Source organism: Sinohyriopsis cumingii, chromosome 2 (assembly GCF_028554795.1).
Source record: "Sinohyriopsis cumingii isolate HCF-2022 chromosome 2, ASM2855479v2, whole genome shotgun sequence".
Taxonomy (NCBI): domain Eukaryota; kingdom Metazoa; phylum Mollusca; class Bivalvia; order Unionida; family Unionidae; genus Sinohyriopsis; species Sinohyriopsis cumingii.
The window spans coordinates 46,715,336-46,736,472 of record NC_142962.1 but is presented as its reverse complement, the minus strand read 5'-3'; the positions used below and the strand labels follow the sequence as shown (position 1 = coordinate 46,736,472).

General features: G+C 34.3%; 1 protein-coding gene across 4 annotated transcripts in view; it reads right to left on the bottom strand.

Annotated features, from left to right (window-relative positions):
• LOC149804767 (synaptosomal-associated protein 25-like) overlaps nt 1–21,137 on the bottom strand; it is a 100,308-nt gene that overhangs the window by 6,703 nt on the left and 72,468 nt on the right. For 3 of the 4 annotated variants that reach the window (XM_089944221.1, XM_089944197.1, XM_089944212.1), the window contains exons 5-8: nt 20,499–20,616; nt 17,750–17,887; nt 10,470–10,614; nt 7,607–7,705 (exon numbers count right to left, since the gene is read on the bottom strand). In XM_089944221.1, coding sequence (XP_089800347.1) covers nt 7,637–7,705; nt 10,470–10,614; nt 17,750–17,887; nt 20,499–20,616 — 470 coding nt within the window. In that variant the 3' untranslated portion in view covers nt 7,607–7,636. The remainder of the gene's footprint in view (nt 1–7,606; nt 7,706–10,469; nt 10,615–17,749; nt 17,888–20,498; nt 20,617–21,137) is intronic. The other variant, XM_089944203.1, reaches the window with a different exon arrangement.

Here is a 21,137-nt window from a genome sequence, read left to right as displayed (position 1 = left end):
GTGAATTCATTCATGGACATTCTGGATTATATCATTGTGATACATCAAGCTAGCTTGTTGAAACATTAGCAGACAAGGCTACTGACACTTTAGCACATTCAAGACTGTAATTTATTTGTAACACCATAGGAATTCATTCAGAACACTGTATACTTTTAGACTTATAATAAAACTTGTTTGGACTATTTGGGATTTAATTTATAATGTTCTTTTTAAATTTGCACTTTGTATTCATAGAATACAAGGAAACAGACTGGTGAATTTACAAAGTTTAGTGGTTTTAATTTTTTATTTAATTTAGTTTAAAACCGTTGGTGTCATAACAATATTAAATTTCATCATGGACCTCCTTTTGTCTGTGATAAGCACATATAACAACTAGTTTTCTGGGTATTTTGTTTAAAATGAATGATGATTCTTGTTAGAATCCAGGAATGCTTATGTTGGCATGAAACAGTTTTGTCTAACATCCAATCTGTACCAGATTCTGATGATATCTAGCTCAGTAATAATAACCACTGGGTTCAAATGTGAAACTTTAGCCTGTCAAATTTTCTTCAAATTTTGTTTACAGAAAGGTAAATTCAGATACATAAATCTCCATATGAGAGTAGCTGTAGGAAAATTGGTTTGTCAAACAAGGACAATGTAAATATACTTGATTCTGGCTTTTTAAAAATCAGTTTTGCCAGCTCACAAGCCAGATTTAAACAACTGCAAAATAATTCTGATTAAAAAATATAATAAAGCCATAAGCCAGACAGAATGAGAATTTTAATTTGATCCTAGAGATGAAGCATCCAGTACTGTGCAGTTCTGACTGTAAAAATTGAACATCATGCAGATGACATACATATTAAGTGAAATTTTGTGAAAACTGTGAATCATACCTAAGCAGATATAAGTAATAACAACAAAAATAACAACAATTACACCACTAATGAACCAGCAAAAGAAAAGGACAAGATTAGATTGGTAACATAAGAACAACAAGACAAGAGTATCATTAATGGCACATTACATGCCTGCCCTATAATGAGCAGCCCTCTATGTAGGAAGTTGTGGTTTCCAACCTTTCTTTGGTTGTGACCCCCCCCCAAATTTTTTTTTTTCTTTCTGACCCTGTTTCCACATTTTCACAAGTTTTGCCACCCTCAAAAAGAAATCCTGGCAACCCTCCAACACTTCCTCACAACCCTGATTTGGGTCATGATCTGGGGGCTGGGAACCACTGTACTAGGGCATGGTTAAAACCAGAGATTAGAAGAAATCAACTGATCTCAATGTCCAAGAGTTTGGTTAAGGTATGTAATCTTGAACTAAAATTACCATGCAAAAACCATTAGTATCTTAATAAACTTTCCAAGACCATGAACTGATCTCAAGATATCAGCATTTATATTTTGCATTATTACCCAAAGTGCAAGTCATCCACAAAGTTTGGTTGAGAAATATACTCTAGAATAAAAGTTTTTCAACAAATCAATTTTTCATTTGTGTCATAATGACCTCAACCTTTGATCTTTTGGACCCCAAATCAATAGACCTCTTTTAAACCTTAAGTAAAAGCCCATGGTTTAGAACACAATCCATTATGTAAGAAAAAAACATTTTCTTCATTGGGTCATACACCCCCTCACCAATTAAGAGGCTTATTTCTTACCACCATGTAAATAATCCTCAAACTCTGGTGAAGGTACAGGGACACATTCAGAAACTTTTTAGGTGGAAAACATTTTATTTTTTTCTTTCCATCAATGACCTTAACATCTGACCTTTTGCCCCCAAATCTGATAAGCCTTCTTCCTTACATCAAGTGCAAGCTGTTCACAATATTTGGTTCCGGTCTGTGATGTTGAACTAATGTAATTGGGTAGAAGCGATTTTTCTTCTTTTAGTCAGTGACCTTGTCCTTCAACTCCCACACTGACATATTCTGTGATTTGGACCTACTGTGCAGAAACCACTTTTCAGTGGCTTTAATCTCTAGACCCCAAAACTGTAAGACTTCTTTCCCACCCCAAATGCAAACAACCCCTAAAGTTGGTCAAGGTGTGACATGCTGAACTAATGTTGTAGTGTGAAAAATCATTTTGCTTCTCAAAGTCAGTAGCCTTGATGTTTGACCCCAAAATCAACATGCTCCTTCCTGACCCATGTGCAAACTATCCACAAAATCTGGTGAAAGTGTTAATGTGCTGACAGAACAGGGCCTATAATATGCAAACCACCAAAAACTAGCATAGAGGAAGATCTGCCACTGATAATGTGCTGATATATCTGGGTGTATACTATGCAACTGCAAACAGCACAGTACCAGAGCTGTCATTGTATTAGTGTATAAGCAGATCAGGATCTATACAGTGCAAAAAGAAAGAGCTAGTGTTAAAGTGCTGACAGATCTGGGTTTATAGTATGCATTCAGCATAATCAGATCTGTCATTGTGTTAATGTGTCAACAGTTTAGGGTTTACAATATGCAACCAACTGCAAGAACAAACTTAAAGACCTAATGTTTCCTACCTTAAATATTCTCAGCATGTTTTTTAATGTTTTCTAATTTCATGGTGTTTGTTTTTGTAATGATATAATTATATGTTTTTTTAGCTTATATATGTTGTCTAATGTTGTAAAGAGCTTAGAGCTTATAAAGATTAGGCGTTATACAAAGGCCTCATTATTATTATTAAATAGCATGGTCAAATCTGTCATTGTGTTGATGAGCTGACAGATCAGGGTTTATACTGTTGGCTAAAAATTAAGTCAAAGCAACATCATAGCCCCAATCTTGTAGAACACAATAGAAGGACAGGTCTAGGTATAAATTGTTTGACCTCAGCATGTTGAGTATGTTAATAACAAATTACTTGGCTAAAATGAAGAATGACGACTCAAACAAAAATGCTGATGCTGAAGTCATGATATCAGGATATGGGTTCAGCATAATGGGCTGTCTCACTAGTCTTGAAAGTGTCTGAGCCCAAAAACTCCCCAATTAAAAAGCTGATTTTCTCAATTGCTCTGAAATTTGGCATGGATGTAGAAATAAAAATAATTAGAAAATCCCAAAATATTTATGATTTTAACTTTTCTCAGAGCAAAACTATAAAAGACCAAAATCTGTGATGTTTCAGCATGAATTCATATAATATTACTCAGACACTTTCATGTCTATGGGGCCAGGTGTGACAGAAAAAAATGATATAGAGCTACAAACTTAAGACCTATGATAACACAACACCAAACTTCCAGTAGAATACAACACCTGATATAAGAGATATATGACTTTAAAAATTTCAACACAGAAATTTAATGTTGATGCTGCCACCCAAACAAAAGCACAACAGTCCCAAGTAAGTCTAAATTTGCCCACCTGCTGACATCTACCAGAGTTAAATGCAATATGGTTGGCTCAGAAATCTGCTTTCTACAGAAATTTTTTCCAATGCTGTTGACTGCATATGTTATGAAAACAAAAAGATAAATGTTTCTCTATTGAGAATCTTCATCTGTATTGGAAGGAACATCAGCATCATTTTGTCCAATAATGAAAAGCCTTTATGCCAGGATGCTTTCTGTTAAAACTGGCTAAATTCTGTCATTTGTTTATTTTTGATACAATTGCTGAAATGCTTTACTAAGTTTAGTAATGGTGACCATATCTGATGCTTGTTTGTATTCAGTTGTACAAAACTTCAGTTGTACTAAGCTGTTTAATAATTTTGTTCTTTTTTAGCAACATTGTCTTTATATGGTGGATAAGCATCATTTGTATAAACTTATAAGCCCTTCATGCCAGGAAACTTCCTATAAACTTTGGCCAAATTATGTTGAACAGCTTTTGAGTGGAAATGATTTAAAGGTTTTTCTATTTTGACTAGTGAGGGTCATCATTTGAAAAGCCATTCATGTAAGTATGCTTTCTGTTGAATTTGGTAAAATTTTGTGTAACTGTTTTTGAGAAACTAATTCTTTTAGTAAAAGTGGCTATATTTGATACCAAACTGTCATCATTTGTACAAATTTTAAAAGTCTTCATTTAAGCAGGTTTCTGTCAAATTTGGGTCAATGCTGATCAGAAGTTTGAGAAAAACTTACTTAAAAGCAAATCAGCATCATTTAAAAAAAAACTGAAAGCTCTTCATTTCAGGACAATTTCTGTTAAACTGGGTCGCATTCTCCCAAGTTTTAAAAATGAAAAGTTTTTTTCACTTTTCAGTAATGGTGACCATATCTGATGCTGAGTCAGGATCATTTATAAATGCCTTGAAGTACTTCATGCCAGAATGCTGTCGAATGTTGGTCAAATTCTGATTATCGCTTTTTGAGCACTTGTTGTTTATTTTAATTATTGTGGCCATATCTAATGACAGATCAGCATAGATTTCTGAGCTGCTTTTAAAGGTTTTTCTCTATTTTGTAACAGTGGCTACATCTGACGGCAGGTTAGCATCTTTTGTATGAATCGGAAGATTTTTCTGCCAGGATGCTGCCTGCAAAGTTTGGTTTAAACTGGTTTAGTGGTTTCTAAGCATTAGTTGAAAATAGCAATCCTTGACAGGCAGATGATGAAAAAAATGCAGGGCCATACTGTAAACTCATGTGGCTTTATGTCCAGGTGAACAAAAAATTAAAATAAAAATTCTCAGAAATTCTGAGATATTGCAATAATTTGTCAATGATCCAATTAGGAATCCATAAACTGTTGTACTACTTTTGACTCTTGTGATCTATTAACAGATTGTTTACCTTATGTAATCTCCTGGATAGTGTAGGAGTTATTCATGAGGTATGAAACAGTTTTGTTTCAACATCCAATCTGTACCAGATTCTGATGATATCTAGCTCAGTAATGATAACCACTGGGTTCATGAGTCATTTGCTTACAATTGTTGACAAAATAAATTATGGAAAGTTATACACAAGGTAGTAACTTTAAACTATGACTCTGATTATATGAGTTATTTGTGTTATTATCAAAAGTCTTTTCTCTGTAATGATGCATGAACAAGTTATATCTGATCCATTGTCTCCTGACACTGTTCTGTTATCTGACTGGTTGTAACATTATCATGTACAATTTAACTTTGAGTCATCCATTTTGAATAGGATATTGCATGACACAAAATAATTTAATGAGACCTGACTGCTTCTGAATTTATTTAGGCTATTTTCATGCAAAATTGTGTGAAATCCATATAAGAAAAAAGCTGACTGGTTGAAGTGAAAAGAAACATACCAGCTTTTCTAACAGCAGTTTCAGCTGGCAAAAAAATCATCATTCACACAACAAACTTCTTAATCTGTGTACCTGCATGCATATTTACATTCAGATATTTTAAAGAGTCCCATGTATATGGGTTCTTAATAAAATTCAATACACATGATCTGCATCAGGAAATGAAGGCAACAATTGTAATCAAAAGCCAAAAGGAACATACTATTCAGTAGATTTGTTCAGGAGACAACTTTCTATAGCACTGACCTGTTCAATAACATATCTCATGCAACTACCTGAAACCATTCTTATGTCATTTAAAAATAAAATATTTTCAGACTTGAACAAAATCTTCAAAATTCTTCTTTTACCTTGGTTTGTCATTTTTTTTTAGCCACATAACATGGCATTGAGAAAAAATCTGCTGTGCAATAAAATAAGGTTGTATCTTACAGACAGGCATACTGTCTAAAATTAATGAAAGCATATTACTGGAAGTGTCATTTTTCACCTCATGTTGAACTGACATCCATCAGTTTAATAGCCTGTTACATGCCAGTGTCACAATAAAGTAACAGTAAGAAAAAAATAACTGTCAATGTATGAAAATATTTGAAAAACTGAAAAGCTCTTGGGATCAATATAGATCTTGTCGCACACTATAAGCAAGAATACCAATTTGGGTTTAAGTACATTCACATTGGCTGGAATCTGCCTAATAGTCAAATGTAAGAGCAGCTATTTATTGCATGTGTTTTGAAAATAACTTTCTAGGTTTCTCAAGTTTTTATGTCTTCATTGATATTTGATAGCACAACAGTATTATTTGTCCAATAACTGATGCTATATCAGCATTATTTGTCCAATAATTGATGCTATATCAGCATTATTTATCCAATATTAAACAGTCCCTATGCCATGATGCTTTCTGTCATAGTTGGTCAAATCTGTTGAGCAGTTTTATTTAGATAAAGTTGTGCATATGTTTTCTTTTTTTATGGTGGCCACATCTGATGACAGAACTGAAAGACATTTAAGCTGGGATGCTTTCTATCAAGTGTAAAAATTCTCTTGATCAGTTTATGAAAAAAGCAGTTGTTAAAGAGTTTGTCAATTTGTAGTCAAAAAAGATATAGAAATGTTGTCTGTTTAATGACACATGGGCATAATTTCTATAAATCTTAAAGAAGGTCTCATGCTTGGATGCTTTCTGTCACATTTGCTCAAAGTTTCTTGAAGGGTATTTGAGAAGTCATTTCAAGTCTTTTGTATGTTTGGTAATGATATACATATCTGATAGCAGACTGGCATTATCTGTAAACATTTTAAAAGTCTTCATGCTGAGATGCCTTCTATCAAATGTAATAAAAGTATGTTCAGGGGTTTTGGAGAGAAAGTCTCTTGAAGGTTGTTCTATTTCTACTGATGGTGGCCATATTTTATGAAAGATTGGCATAATTTGTATAAATATGAAAGGCTTTCATGCCAGGATATGCTTTCTGTTACCTTAATTAAAATATTCAAGGTTTTTTGACATGTAGTCATTTGTAAAGAATGTGTTTCTATTTTGGTATTGGTGCAAAAACTGATAATAGAGTGGCATCATCAATGAAAGCCTGAAAGGCCATGAACTTTCTGTCAAGTTTTATTCAGTGGTTTTTTAATCATTTGAACATTTAATACCTTTTAGTAATGGTGGACATATCTGAAGGCAGAGTGGCATCATGCATACAAAGTTGAAAACGCCATCATTCCAGGATGCCCTCAGCCAGATTTGGATGAAATTGGTCCAATGGTTTTTGGAAGATGTTTCAAATAGCAAACTTTGTTAGATGATGGACAACACAAGCTTGACACAGGGCCATACCATTCGGTCATTTGGCCTTAATATTAGGTGGACTCACCAGGTATTTTTAATAAATCCATGCCAGACATTGCTACTTGCTAATCCAGCTATATTCTTGATATAACTTGGTTCCAAATTTATAATCTGATCTGGTACTGTGAGTAACAGCATGTAAAAGTGACATGATATTGATAAAATGCACTTTGCCCATACTAAAGTTTGTTTTTTTTACAAGTGGTTCTCAGACACCTAAATGTGTCATCTAGACATTTTTGTACAATTTTAATAAGAAATTTTTTGTCTATATTTATAAATAAATTTGAAAGAAGGCTTTTGGTTAGTGTTTCTAAGATATCTGACAATATACAACATTTGTGAAAATAACTGAATTATTTTTCAAATATGATATTTTGCAGAGGCAAATAAGGCAGTGTACAAATGTTGCTTTGAAAAATTAATGGCTACTATAAACTTTCTACAAAGCATTATAGAAAAAATCCCAGTCACAACACAACATCAAGGTTAAAGAAAAAAAATCCCACTTTCTAATGATGCATTTCTGGACCAGAAATTTAATTTTCTTTGAGAATTTTTGTGGCCCTCTTATTAGCTTCTTTGATCCTGGTCTCATTAGATGTTGCCTGTAAAAGAGATATGTCATGGTGAAGTTGTTTAAATAATCTGTCCATATAAACAGCCATTTAAAAAAAAAATTGATATCCAAGAGCAGGTCAAAGTGCAATGTGTTGGGTGCCAGACAGATGTATCAAACATTTTTTAAAGTCTTTGGTATGACTCGGGGTTCGAACCCACGCACTCCCACTTCTGAGGCGGACACTCTAACCACTAGGCCACTGAAGCAGTCTCAAGTAAACATGACTAAGTCAAATGGATGTGACCAAGTCAAATGGAAAGGTCTGCATCATAACTAAGATAACCATTTTACTGGATACATCGTTATTAATATGGATAAAAATTGCCATTTTATCAGTGTTATTGTCATGCCTACCTGTCATACCCTTCATTATTAACATGTAACAATATAATTATACATCATACCATTCATTATTATCATGTAACAATATAATTATACCAGTCATACCATTCAGTATTAACATGTATCAATATAATTATACCAGTCATTATCATCATGTAACAATATAATTATACATCACACCATTCATTATTATCGTGTGACAATATAATTATACCAGTCATACCATTCAGTATTATCATGTATCAATACAATTATACCAGTCATACCATTCATTATTATCATGTAACAATATAATTATACCAGTCATACAATTCATTATTATCATGTAACAATATAATTATACCAGTCATACAATTCATTATTTATCATGTAACAATATAATTATACCAGTTATACCATTCATTACTTATCATGTAACAATATAATTATACCAGTTATAACCATTCAATATTTATTATGTAACAATATAATTATACCAGTTATACCATTCATTATTTATCATGTAACAATATAATTATACCAGTTATACCATTCATTATTTATCATGTAACAATATAATTATACCAGTTATACCAGTCATTATTTATCATGTAACAATATAATACCAATGAGTACATTTAATACATCTGCAGAAAGCTAACTTGTTGGATGTAGAAGGAAGATGTCATCTGTTGTGAGATGTTTCAATCATTATCAAAAAAATCAAATCTAAGGGAGGCCAGTAAGGCCATTAGATATTCCACTGTGTAATGGAGATTCCATTTAGGGTTCTGAGCAGAAAGTGAAAAGGATACAGCAAGTATGCAAGTGACAAGTCATGTCTACAATATACGAAACCAGTCAACAAAGTGGGCATTCTATTCTGTGACAGGAATTTGCTTAACTGACACAGCATGCACTTCATTAACAAGCAAAAATACTATCAAACAACCATTTACATTAGTTTTCAAGTTGTCTCTGCCTTCACTACAGAGAATTTTTTTTAAAATTCTAGACATACCAAACTATGGTGTATGACTGTCAGTGTCTAATATTACTATCTTTGCTTTCACTATAGGGATGTGTATTTTATTCTAGACATACTAAGCTATAGTACATGACTGTCAAATGTCTACCATTGCTGTCTGTCTCTTTACTACAGGAGTATCTATTTTCTTCTAAATGTACCAAGCTCCAATACATGACTGACAATGTCTAATAGTGCTGCATCCCAAAACCGAATCAGTGAGGGTATTTTCCCTACCAAACCAAAATATGTTGAGAGTTAAACTATAACAAGAAATGATGAGACAGATTGTTCAGTGAGATATGGAGACAAATGTATTATTGATATATCCTCCTCTTTACATTTTATAAAGCATGTTTTTTCAACAAACTACTCATACACGTCACACTCCAGATTAGATGGCTGAATAACCACAATTTGTATGACAATATAAAGTCTACTGAGAATGATACACAACTCTGTCCTGACTTGGTTTCACATTCTGTAAACATGATCAGGCTTCAAGTTCCAGCTAATCTAACCATGGCAATTTGTGGCATCAGCTTTTCCATTTGAATATGGATGTGTGAGCACATCATATCTTGTTTTTTAATAAAACTTTATGTTGGTAAATTGCAAATACAATTAATTTATTTGGTAACAGATTCTATATGAATAATCACAAATACAAAACAATTTACCACAACAGACTTTACACACTCTCTCATGACATCATGGTAAACAATACATAATTATTATGTGTTGGTCTATCGTACATTTACAAAAGACAGGTGATTTGGTTTATTGTTGTTGTGTGCATCATGTCAAAGTAATTTTTATATGAATGAAGTACATGCATTGCCAGGCAATCTTTGACATCTTTTGATGCATTCTAAAATAATAAATTATTTGTTTTGGTACACTCATATAAAGTTGACTGAAGTATGGCAATAATGAAAAAGATATTTCCCACTAACTTGGTAAATTGTGAACATAAAATGGCAACATCAAGTTCTCCAAGCGAATTAATTTTGGAGATTTTAGCATCATGATCATCCTCCTCATCTAAACCCATAGCACAAAGATCTGCTTATTATGTCAGATCCAGCTGCAAATAACACAGACCATGATCTGCCATCACAGAATGTGCCTGCAGAGCCAAATCAATATTGTTTGTTCTACTGATTATTCGTAACAAACTACATACATCCAGATCTGCCAATGCATTATGCAATAGCAGATCTGGGTCTGTGCAGTTTGCAGTTGATCCAACTTATGAATATATAAGGTAGTTCACAAGGCACCACTGTATGCTGTCGATGGATGTGACCCTAAGCAAAAAGCTCTTTCATACACTACCAGCATTGTGGTTGCTAATTTATAAACCCACAGCAAATCTTTGTGAAGCCAAATCTACACTTACCTTTTGGTTGATTACATCAAGCTGTCTGTTCTGTGCACCAATTTCTGTACCCATGTCAATGGCCATATTTCGCAAATTACCCAGCATCCCACTCACATCCTGCAAGTTTTGTTCCATCTCATCTTCTCGAGCATCATTCGTTATTCTACGGAATCCAAAATTATTTCAATAAATGAGTGGTCCATTAAGTAATATCAAACAGGTACTACTGGCTACATAAACAGATGATATAAACTGGAAGATACACATAGGGTAACTGATTCACTGACAACAGAAAGAGGAATATCATGAATGGTACATTATTCACCTTTCCCCATGTTGAATAGTCTCCTGAAGGTACATGTACTAACAGGGCATACTTGATTTTGGAGATTACTGATTAATGGGTCTCAATGACCTTAACACAGCCCCCACCCCACAAGACACATCTAGATCCAGGAGACCATGTTCATTCTAAAGGCATGCAGAATTACTGTTATACTGGTTTACAGCTGTATTTTTTCCCCAATGGTACATATCACAGTACCTTTTAATATACCAGCATATCATTAGTTTCTGCCAGTAAAGAATGTACACAAATTCCTGAGGAATCTTGTTTACAACTTTAATGATATTAATTTTCCACACATTAAAAAGCTGGTTGTTTTAGCATCTCCTTCATTCCATTATGGTAGATTTTTCTTTTGTTTTCCAACAGCAATCCAGGCCAGTTAATTGTTTAAGCCCTGAAACTGGCTTGGTTTAAGAGGGAATTTTATCCAGTGGCTATGTCAGTACATTGATGTATAATTGCCTTTTAGTGCATAATATCTACATTATTACTGTCATAATGTTGTTGTTGTTCTTGTTCTAGGGTTTAACACCATTTTTCAGCACAAGATAGGCTATGCATGGTGGTCAGTATAAATGCTGTAAATATGCAAATGGGGTTCAAGGACTACAACTGTTTTTTTTTAACAATATTATAATTATGCTCAAAGCATTATTTCTGAAACTTGTGCAGGTGAAATAGGGTCCTGGATATTGAAGGTGCAAATAACATGAAGTTGAAAATATAAAACTGACTCAAGTGTGAAAATTAGGTGACTACTTTTGATACTGTTAAACTCCTATCTCAGTGAAGCATCCATATACCAATTTGCAACAGTATATGCTCCACAACACTGAATGTGTAACAATGAACAAACATACAAACACAAGAATGAACCAACCAACAGGAAAAATGCTAGATCCCCCTCACCCCAACTTCATTTGTAAGAGGGTGCCGAAATGTCAACAAATTCAGCAGATAACATGTACTCCTTATACGATTTTTCAATACTGATCATACTTGATAAAACTGAGCACCTTTTGAGATATTCATACTCATAAAAATCTCTGAAATCAAGAATTTCCCTGAATGCTCTAATTACACCACTCCCTCGATAACTTGCACCCTGATGACTCACGAACCCACTTATAATATGGGGTCAGTCATGGATCCCATTTTATAAAACCAGAAAATACCCCCAAAATGGATCCCTATTTGTTGAACTTGAAGAAAATCAGTAATGGAAACTTTGATGTATCACTCATTTTATTGTAAAAAATGATAGATAGGACCTGGAAATTTTAATCAACACAAAGAAAATATCAAATTTGAAAATAAGTCATACAATTTTTTACATTTTCTTTCCAAATGACACTCCTAGTACATCACAATAAATAATATGTAAGGAAATTTCGATCAATGAAAATGTCACTCACGCCGAGTGAAGGCAGTACTTAATAAATAAATACAAATTAAATAATTTTTTTATCAATTGAAAATTGTGTTCTAGTTCTATCTTTTAGTTCCTTTTAAGTGTAATCATCATAAATGCAATGTGTCCTCTTGTAAATAAATGTAAAATGCGTCAACCTACCATAACACCTGTGTCCCAGAGCATTTCTCTGAGAATCTAATTAAGTGCCGACCATGTTTTGATAACTGACTTCCGGAAGTATTTGTTCTATTGTTGTACTGAATTAAAAGCTGGCCTCCTTTGTTTCATCACATTTGAATCAAATAAAGGAGGTCAAATAAAGAAAAGTTAAAAGGCATGAAAATCAAACAAACTTAAAATCAAATGGCCCTGATCATATGTCTGGTGAACTCACTTCATTTGATCAAACTCTTATAAATGTTATTGTGTATGTAATATAAACTACCTTAAATTAACCGACTCTTTCATAACTGTGATCAAAGATAACAAGGCAGCCAAGTGAAATGAAGACTTTGTAAAATAAAGAGCTTGATTTCACAGATATGGGCCATTGTAGGCAAGCGAGTTTCAGAGAGTTCTTGAACTGGCACTTAGAGATATCCTCAAGGATGATATGAAGTTTCATTATTAATTCCAATTAATTAATTCATGACATCAATATTGTACTAATTGAGCAATACAAAAATTGAGTTTCAATGTCGTCGATTGTCTCATGGAATAAATGTCGCGTGTTTTTGAAAAAAAAGGAATCTTGTTTGGTGGTGTATCAACAGTTAGTCTAGCTCCCTGCTCTATGGACTCCCTATTTGGCAGGATAATCATAAACACCACTAAAGGAACCAGACTCATCAAGAAAACAAAAAGCAGTGACATAATACACAGATTTTTTTACGCAGACACATGTTGGTTGTTGAAACCAGTTGGAATGATCTTTCATATGTTGGACATTTTGAAAATAAATGTTTTTAAAACAGAATAATGAACAACTTCATTAGAAAAAGTGCATTATTAAAAATTATTATCGAAGTGATTGTAAAATGATGATTCAGTCAATATACAGCCAAGTTCCCTAATGCCACTCACCCCCACGGTTTTCTCGATGTCAAAACGATTTTTTTCTCTCAATTTTTTTAGGTCCCTCAGTAACTTGTGCCTCACTTAGAGTGCAGTCTATGTCTGTGGACCCTGTTGTGTGCAAGGGAGAGTTGTATTGATCATTTTCTACCCAAATGTACCACATAATATAGCAAAGCAAGTAAAGCACATGTGGATTTGTTTCCTACCCTTTAACTATTGTAATATTTTATGATGACCGAATACATGCGAGTTTAATCAATGATCTTTCTAAATATTATGTTTTATACTTAGGCCAGATTGGTCAAAAACTGAACATTACAGATTACTCCTAATGAATGCACTTCTACCCCCAGGTACAAGCCAATTGCTCTTTGTACTGTTCCTGTAGAACAGGGGTCTCAAACTCAAACCATCCTGGGGGCTACATGAGGACATTTTCAATGGCCCAAGGGCTGCACCACCTTTGTTATCTCTCACGACACCTTGTGATGTCACTCATTTTATGGGCCACAAAATTACGGCTTGGCGGGCTGCATGTTTGAGACCCCTGCTTTAGAATATAGTCAGGTTGTCATTAAGCAATGATGGAGAGTAACCCTACCTACACTATAGACTTTAGTCTGATTACATACACACCAATAAGCTGAAGTTAATTAAAATCTGCAGGAACAGACAGGCAATTCACACTTCCAGTCATCTCACAGTTCCATTGATGTCTGACCATCTAACACCCAGATACTACACAATGAACTCTCAATTTCACCTATGACATGCAACATGGTGCATACTTGTTAGACCTGATGAGTTATTTAAAGCAATCAGACAGGTCTGAAATCCTGACCAGTAAGTGTCAGAAAAGAAAAGACTGGAACAATGCTCCCTTACGTAAATGTGCAGTAATAATGACACTATTTAGACACTAAAGCAGTGCTTCAGAACTGGACAAGATACTCTACCGTATCTAAGATATTTAGCAATGTCATGCTGAAGATAAGTAGAATACCTAGTGATAGCAGATCTGATTAGCAAGTAATCATTAATTACAATATGCTTTTTCTGTACCTGGTCTCATTAGCAAGTGACCATTAATTATAATATAATCTGCCCATACCAGGTCTCATTAGCAAGCAAACATTAAATACAATATACTCTCTCTACCAGATCTAATTAGCAAGTGACACATTAATTACAATGTAGTCTGTCTATACCAAGTCTGATTAGCAAGTGACCATTAATTACAATGTACTCTGTCAATACCATTTTGATAAGCAAGCAACCATTAATTATAATATAATCAGCCTGTACCAGGTTGTCACAAACTGACTTAAAATTATTCCCTTATTTTATTTATGCATTAAATAAGTTTAGATTCTCAGTATAAAATGACCTGAAAATGTATTATCTGAAGTTGACTGTGCTAAAACACATTATCCAAAGTTCACTGTAGAACACAAACTCATGCAAGTAATATGATTGTGAAAGTGGCATAATAGTTCACACCAGGCGAGAAGCTCGTGCACTTCATGATACCTGTAAAAGGTCTGTATAAAGTGACCATATGCAATGTAAAACTCTGGCAATCACACATGCAATTACTACTATGGACAGGAGCTAAAACCTGGACATCTAGAGTTGCCAGATTAGGTAGAAAATTTCTTTATTTCTTAAATTATTTAGAATAATATCAGGAAAAGTGTTGCAACTAGGAATTATACTACTGGGAGGTAAAGTGTTTTTTTTTTTTATTTGTTTAGAATAGGAGTAGTGTTTTCGAGATTGTATTTTATTCATTACAACTCATTCTAGTAGATTGTTTTCACTACTTATGAATATATAATTATAAGTCATTGTTTATAACCTAGACAATTATGTTTATCAAATATATTGATTGCAGTTCATACTCATTATGCAACACAAATATGTTGAATATACCATGCTTTTATGTATTAATCAACTTATATTTCATATTTTCATTGTCTTGCATTCATAAAATACTATGTTTTTTTTCATTTAGTGTAGAGAAATAAAAGTAATTGTAGACGAGACATAAAAAGATCACTGGAATAAAACAGTACGAGAGCACTGCATATAAGTCACTGAATGTAAGGTGCACATTAACTCTACAATATATGACTCAAAATGACTTTCATTTTGTACCCACTTCCAACCCTGGAAAGATAAGGCCAGGTTGAGACTGCTAACGGGAGATTGTGTTAGCCAGGGAATCCTGCCACAAGTGCGGACAAACCTGGGATGTCCTAAGAACGCTGGGATGTGGGAACCCCAGTCACATGAACTGCATAGTTAGGACCAGTCTGAGAGACTGGTGAATGGAGTTGTGCTAGCCAGGGAATCTTGCCACAAGGGCAGACAAATCTGGGACATCCTAAGAATGCTGGGACATGTAAGCCCCAGCCACAAGAATTACCCAGTAATTCATTACACAGTGGAGAAGCCATAGGAAGGCGCACCTACAAAATAAATGAGCCATTGGAGGCGTACCTATGCAGTGAAGAAGCCATTTGAGGGCATATATAATCAGTGAATAATAAATCAGTGCAGAAGTACCAGTGAACATAAAGTGTTATTAAGAACTTTAAGAACAGACAATATTTAAGAACGGTTTAACTGCAGTTGTTTTGTTACTACTGCGCAATATAATTTTTTTATATTCATCATAATCATCTAATTAAATAATTTTAATTTTTTTTGCATGTTGTCTCTATAGTCTCCATAAATAGCATTCCAACCGTCCATTCATCCATTCTATGACACAGGTCTAATTAGCAAGTGACCATTTAATACAATATAATCTGTCTATACCAGGCCTGATTAGCAAGTGACAACGTAGTCCACCTGCATTATGTTTCCTTGTTTGTAAAGTATAAGCACTGAATTCTTGTAAAGTCCATTTAAGGCATAGCTATTACATAGAATTCAATGATGTCAATCCTCATGAACTTTATTATATGCATACATAACATAAAAGTGTTAAATGATGGGTCAAATTTGAAAAGTGACATAGATAACACAATAACACAAGAATAAAGTTGCCAGATGACAGCAAAGTTCACAGGCACCTATTTATTATGACACAGGAGTTTTGTGTTTGTCAATATTCAATATGATCCATATTGAGTAATGATGAAGATAACCAAAGTGACTGATGTAGGTTATGGTTACATTTTTTTCTTTTATATGGTAATGCTGTACTTGTCAAGATACTGGCTACTATCTAGGTTGATGACTGTACAAATACAAGAGCCAAAGAAACTCACCTAAATATCAAATGTGGTCAGTCACTTCAGTGTAGAAAGAGACTGTGGTGATCTACTTTAAATAATTAGGATTTTTGTTGGGTTGTTTGCTGGTTTTAATGGCACTTTTAACACACTGGCTATTTCATACTAAGAAATGGGAACTATCTGCCCTTCCAAAGGACACACCAATGCAGCTTATCAAGGCTAGCCTGGGCATCAACTGAACCTGCGACCCTTGGATTATGATTCTAATGCTCTACCAATTGAATGACTGCTCTGGTGGCCCAAGTTTCCACTGGAGGTTGCAGGTTCAAACCCTGGACGAGTCATACCAAAGACTAATAAAAATCGTACTAACAGCTGCCTCGCTGTGCGCTCAGCATTAAAAGTTAAGTGTTAGGACTGGTTGGCCTGGTGTCAGGATAATGTGACTTTGTGCGACATGATGCTTCATGTCTGCTGCATGATGTTCCAGTGCTAGATATCTCTACAAACTGCCTCACTGTACACAATGTAGCAATCTGACCGAAAAACTGTTAACGCTATGTTAAAAATCAAAATCACACACACTCTATACCAACTGAGCTACAGTGGTCCCTTCCTCAGGATGCTTGCACATTATCAGGCATCATGGCTGTACAAGTGACACGGTCAAATAAACTCACCTAAACATGAAAAGTGATCGCTGGAGAGTGAAAAATCACAGAGACCTACTTGTGATATGGTGGTTAATAATTCTCAGGATTCATGCACAGTGCAAGCAACAGACACACAGAAACTGACAAGTGTAAAAAGTATATATGAATGGAGCATGTAACACAGGACCTATTTTGGCATGGTGGTGTGGAACTCGTCATGATGCATGCTCATATTTATTTTCATGACTGTATAAGCAACAGTGTCCAAGAAAATGGCCTTTGCAAGGGTACATACTCGTGCTGCTTGTTCAAAACAACTTTCATGACTGCAGAGAGACAACAGTATCCAATGCCATTACCTGCAGTCAACTAAGACAGCCAGATATAGTAAAACTCTCTTGCATTGCATACAGGGGAGCTAAAAGGGAAGAAAGATAATAAAACTTTTCATGAATAAAGTGCCAACTTTATGGCTTAAGATTTCATTATTACAAATGAAAACTTAGAATTCAGGAAATCATTACCTAGTCATGTTTTGACAATTCAGTGGAAGTTCTCACCTTGTAATGAAGTTTCCTGATGGGCCAATACCATTTCCATGATCTACTATGACCCGTGGTCCATCTGTGTTCACCTGTCCATCATCTGTGGCCTTCCAGGTCTTGTTGTAGTCACCTGACTTCTCAAAGTTTTTGGATCTGACATAAACAATCCACACTAGATCAACCCTGACTGTGTATAATCACAAGTCTAGCTCTATAACTATAAATTACAGCTAACCCCTGACTTGTACAATAGTGGTTGCATAACTTGAAATTGCATAGCTTATAAATGTTTGGCTTCACTGCCTTTAATTGTCACTGAAAAATATACAATTCAATTAATTTTAACACCATTCATTTTTGCAATTTACAAATCTTAATTCTGTTTTACATGAAAATTGTCTAGGTCAATAGACCTTTCTGACATGTCAAGAGTGTTTTCTCCAGGCTGCACTCTATGTCATTTTTGACAGTATGGTTTACAAGTCCATATGTAGAGTATGTCAGTACATTGTAATGGCTAACAAAAAAATGTCATTTATATAATTTGCAAACTTGTGCTCAATGCCATTACTGTTAGGCAAGTCCCCTTAGTCATCAAAATCCATGCATGTTTTACTTACAGTCCTCTAAGTTAGCAAATCATACAAAATGAAGAATTTTTAACTTTTATTTTGGCAATGAACACTTAAAGACAGTGAAGGTGATCAAAATCCTTTGATATATATGCAAGTACTATGCATTTAGTGGCCATAGAAAATGACAGAATTGCACCTAATGATGAAGACAAGGGAGGGATTGTTACAGCATTTGATACCAGTACCAAGAACTTCAAAAAATTAAATTTACTAGTACATGTATTTATAATACGGTCCTGTAATACACATTTTCCCAAAGGCAACCAATAAATCCAATTTAACTGTCATGGAACTGTGAGCAAAAGTATATCTTTTGTATCATATAAAAATGTGGATTGAGCTTTGTTGCTATTGCATGTTTTCAGCCTTGATGATTTCAAACAGCTATTTCTGTTCACTGACTGCAGCATGCATAAGTACCAGCCTGGGGTGGGGTGGGGGATCCCATTTACTGCATGTTCTCTGGTCATGGGTTTGACCACATCTTGAGTGCCTACATGCTTATCATCAAAAAGCACTGGAGCCTTGTCAGACAGCTGTCCACTTTATGGACACAAATCTTCAGCTATAGAGGTACACGAAAGGGCAACACTTTTTCTTTTTTGCCATCCATTCTATGATAAAATTATTTGATATGCTCATTGTTTTATTCTAAATTTCAAGAAAGTCAGACCTATGTCATATAATGCCTTGCTATCAGATAGAATATAATTTACTTCAGGTCAGACATTGTGTAGCTGAATAAGCTGAACTTAATTATATGTTGCATCCTTAAATGATGAGAAACTTTTGCACTTGTTGTAATCCTGTGCAATTATTCTTGTTACAACCCAATTCATGCATGAATGTGGTCATTATATTAATAATCTTGTACATGAAAGAAGACACTAATGAGTAATGATGTCAGTTCATGTGCACTCAAACATAATGTTTATCACAAAATTCATACATAAACACTTTTTTTGTGTATCTCATGTATGACCTGGTTAAGTTGTTGTATGGGGGGGGGAACTGAACTCTGTGGTGTCATTTAACCCTGATGCTGTAGTTAGTGGTGACTTGAGTGACATTGGTTGGATGGAAGATACTGGTAGCAGGTCCAAAGGTTCTGGAATAGTGGGTCTGCAGTGTAGGGAGGTTTCCAAGGGGTTCTTTAGCAAAGATGGAGTGGACTGCATGAGAAAATTCCTGTCATTCATTGTGAGCAAAGGATTGAATATATTTTGGATCTCGATTGGGATGTCATGAGATATCATCATCATATTTGTTGATGAATAGTATATTAGTTTTTTCATCTAAAAAATTCAGTGTCACTATAAGCAATCATACAACATCATAAGTGTTCATGAACAAGCAATACATTAATTATATTTGTTGATAAATCCATAGAATGATCAAATGCATTCATGAACAGTACTGTTTGTCATATTTGTTAATGAACTGTGCCTTGATCTTTTCTGTCAAAGAGTGAGACCATTTGTGATATCTGTCAATGAACTTTGTGTGCATGTACAGACTACATGTTTCATCATTTAGTTTAATTTGTGAGTGCAAGATTCATCATAGTTGTCAATCTTGGGTGTTAGAAATTATATATATGTTACTTATCTCATAAATAACCATTTCATTCATGTGCTCTCATTAAGTGTCTTAGCTAGATCCAATCTTTATCAGTTTCATCCCATTACACTTTGTATAAAAAAAAGCCGGACATTATCAACTTAAAATATCTATTACACGACCAAGATAGCTACTGAGAAAAAAAAACACCAAATCTCTGGCTTCAAACTTTTGGCAGCCTATGGTAATCTAAACTAGATGGTCAGGAAAAAAGGGGAAGTCACAATATTATTCAATGCCCTTCATCAACAATTTTATTGCACACCTTTACCTATTCAAGCATAGCACAAGAACCATCTTTTTAATCTGGAAGTATGATGATGGGACCAATTTGAATACAGGACCATGACATCTTCACTTATTCTAGCATAGCACTAGGACCATTCTTATATAACAACAATGAGCAATCTTAACCTGGAAGTATGATGATGGCTAAAATTGAATACAGAACAGTAACAATAATTTAGAGAGCACTGACTGACCTAACTTGATGTTCTGACTTGACTTACTTTTTCCAGGGCAAAACACAGAGTCCACAGCACTTTTCCATTCCCTCCAGATTCTTTTCTGCATCTCTCATGTCTTGGTTAATCTGGTCCATCCCCTCCTCTATACGGTCCAGTTGTTCTAATAGATGCCAAAGAGGTAAATCAGAGTAAAATCTTTGCTTTTAGACTATCAAGTAATTTATAATTTTTTTTATTCCATTTCATATTTAACTGTTAAGTACTCACATGTGTTGAATACAAGAAATACTACCATGGAAATAAAAACATTCTTCTAAATCTATTATTATTGTAATATGACAATTTTGACAGACTTTGATTATATTATTATTATTATTTTAATTATTATTATTAATAGCAGTCAAGCTCTTCCTCATTATAAAACAATAGCTGGGGTCTATGCATTATATACTGAACCATGTTCTATTGAGAACAGCAATATCTGTGGCATCATGATTTTTTGAGAATAGTGCAATATAAAGAACCATGATATAGCAGACACTATAAATATTTTGTTTAATAGTGGGGTTTTGAAAAGGCAATGAAGATACAAGACTAAGTTTCACCTTGTTTTCTTTCAACCATTACTATTATACTTTGGAATGATTTTGGTCATGGGGTCCCTTGTAGTGCTGCATCATA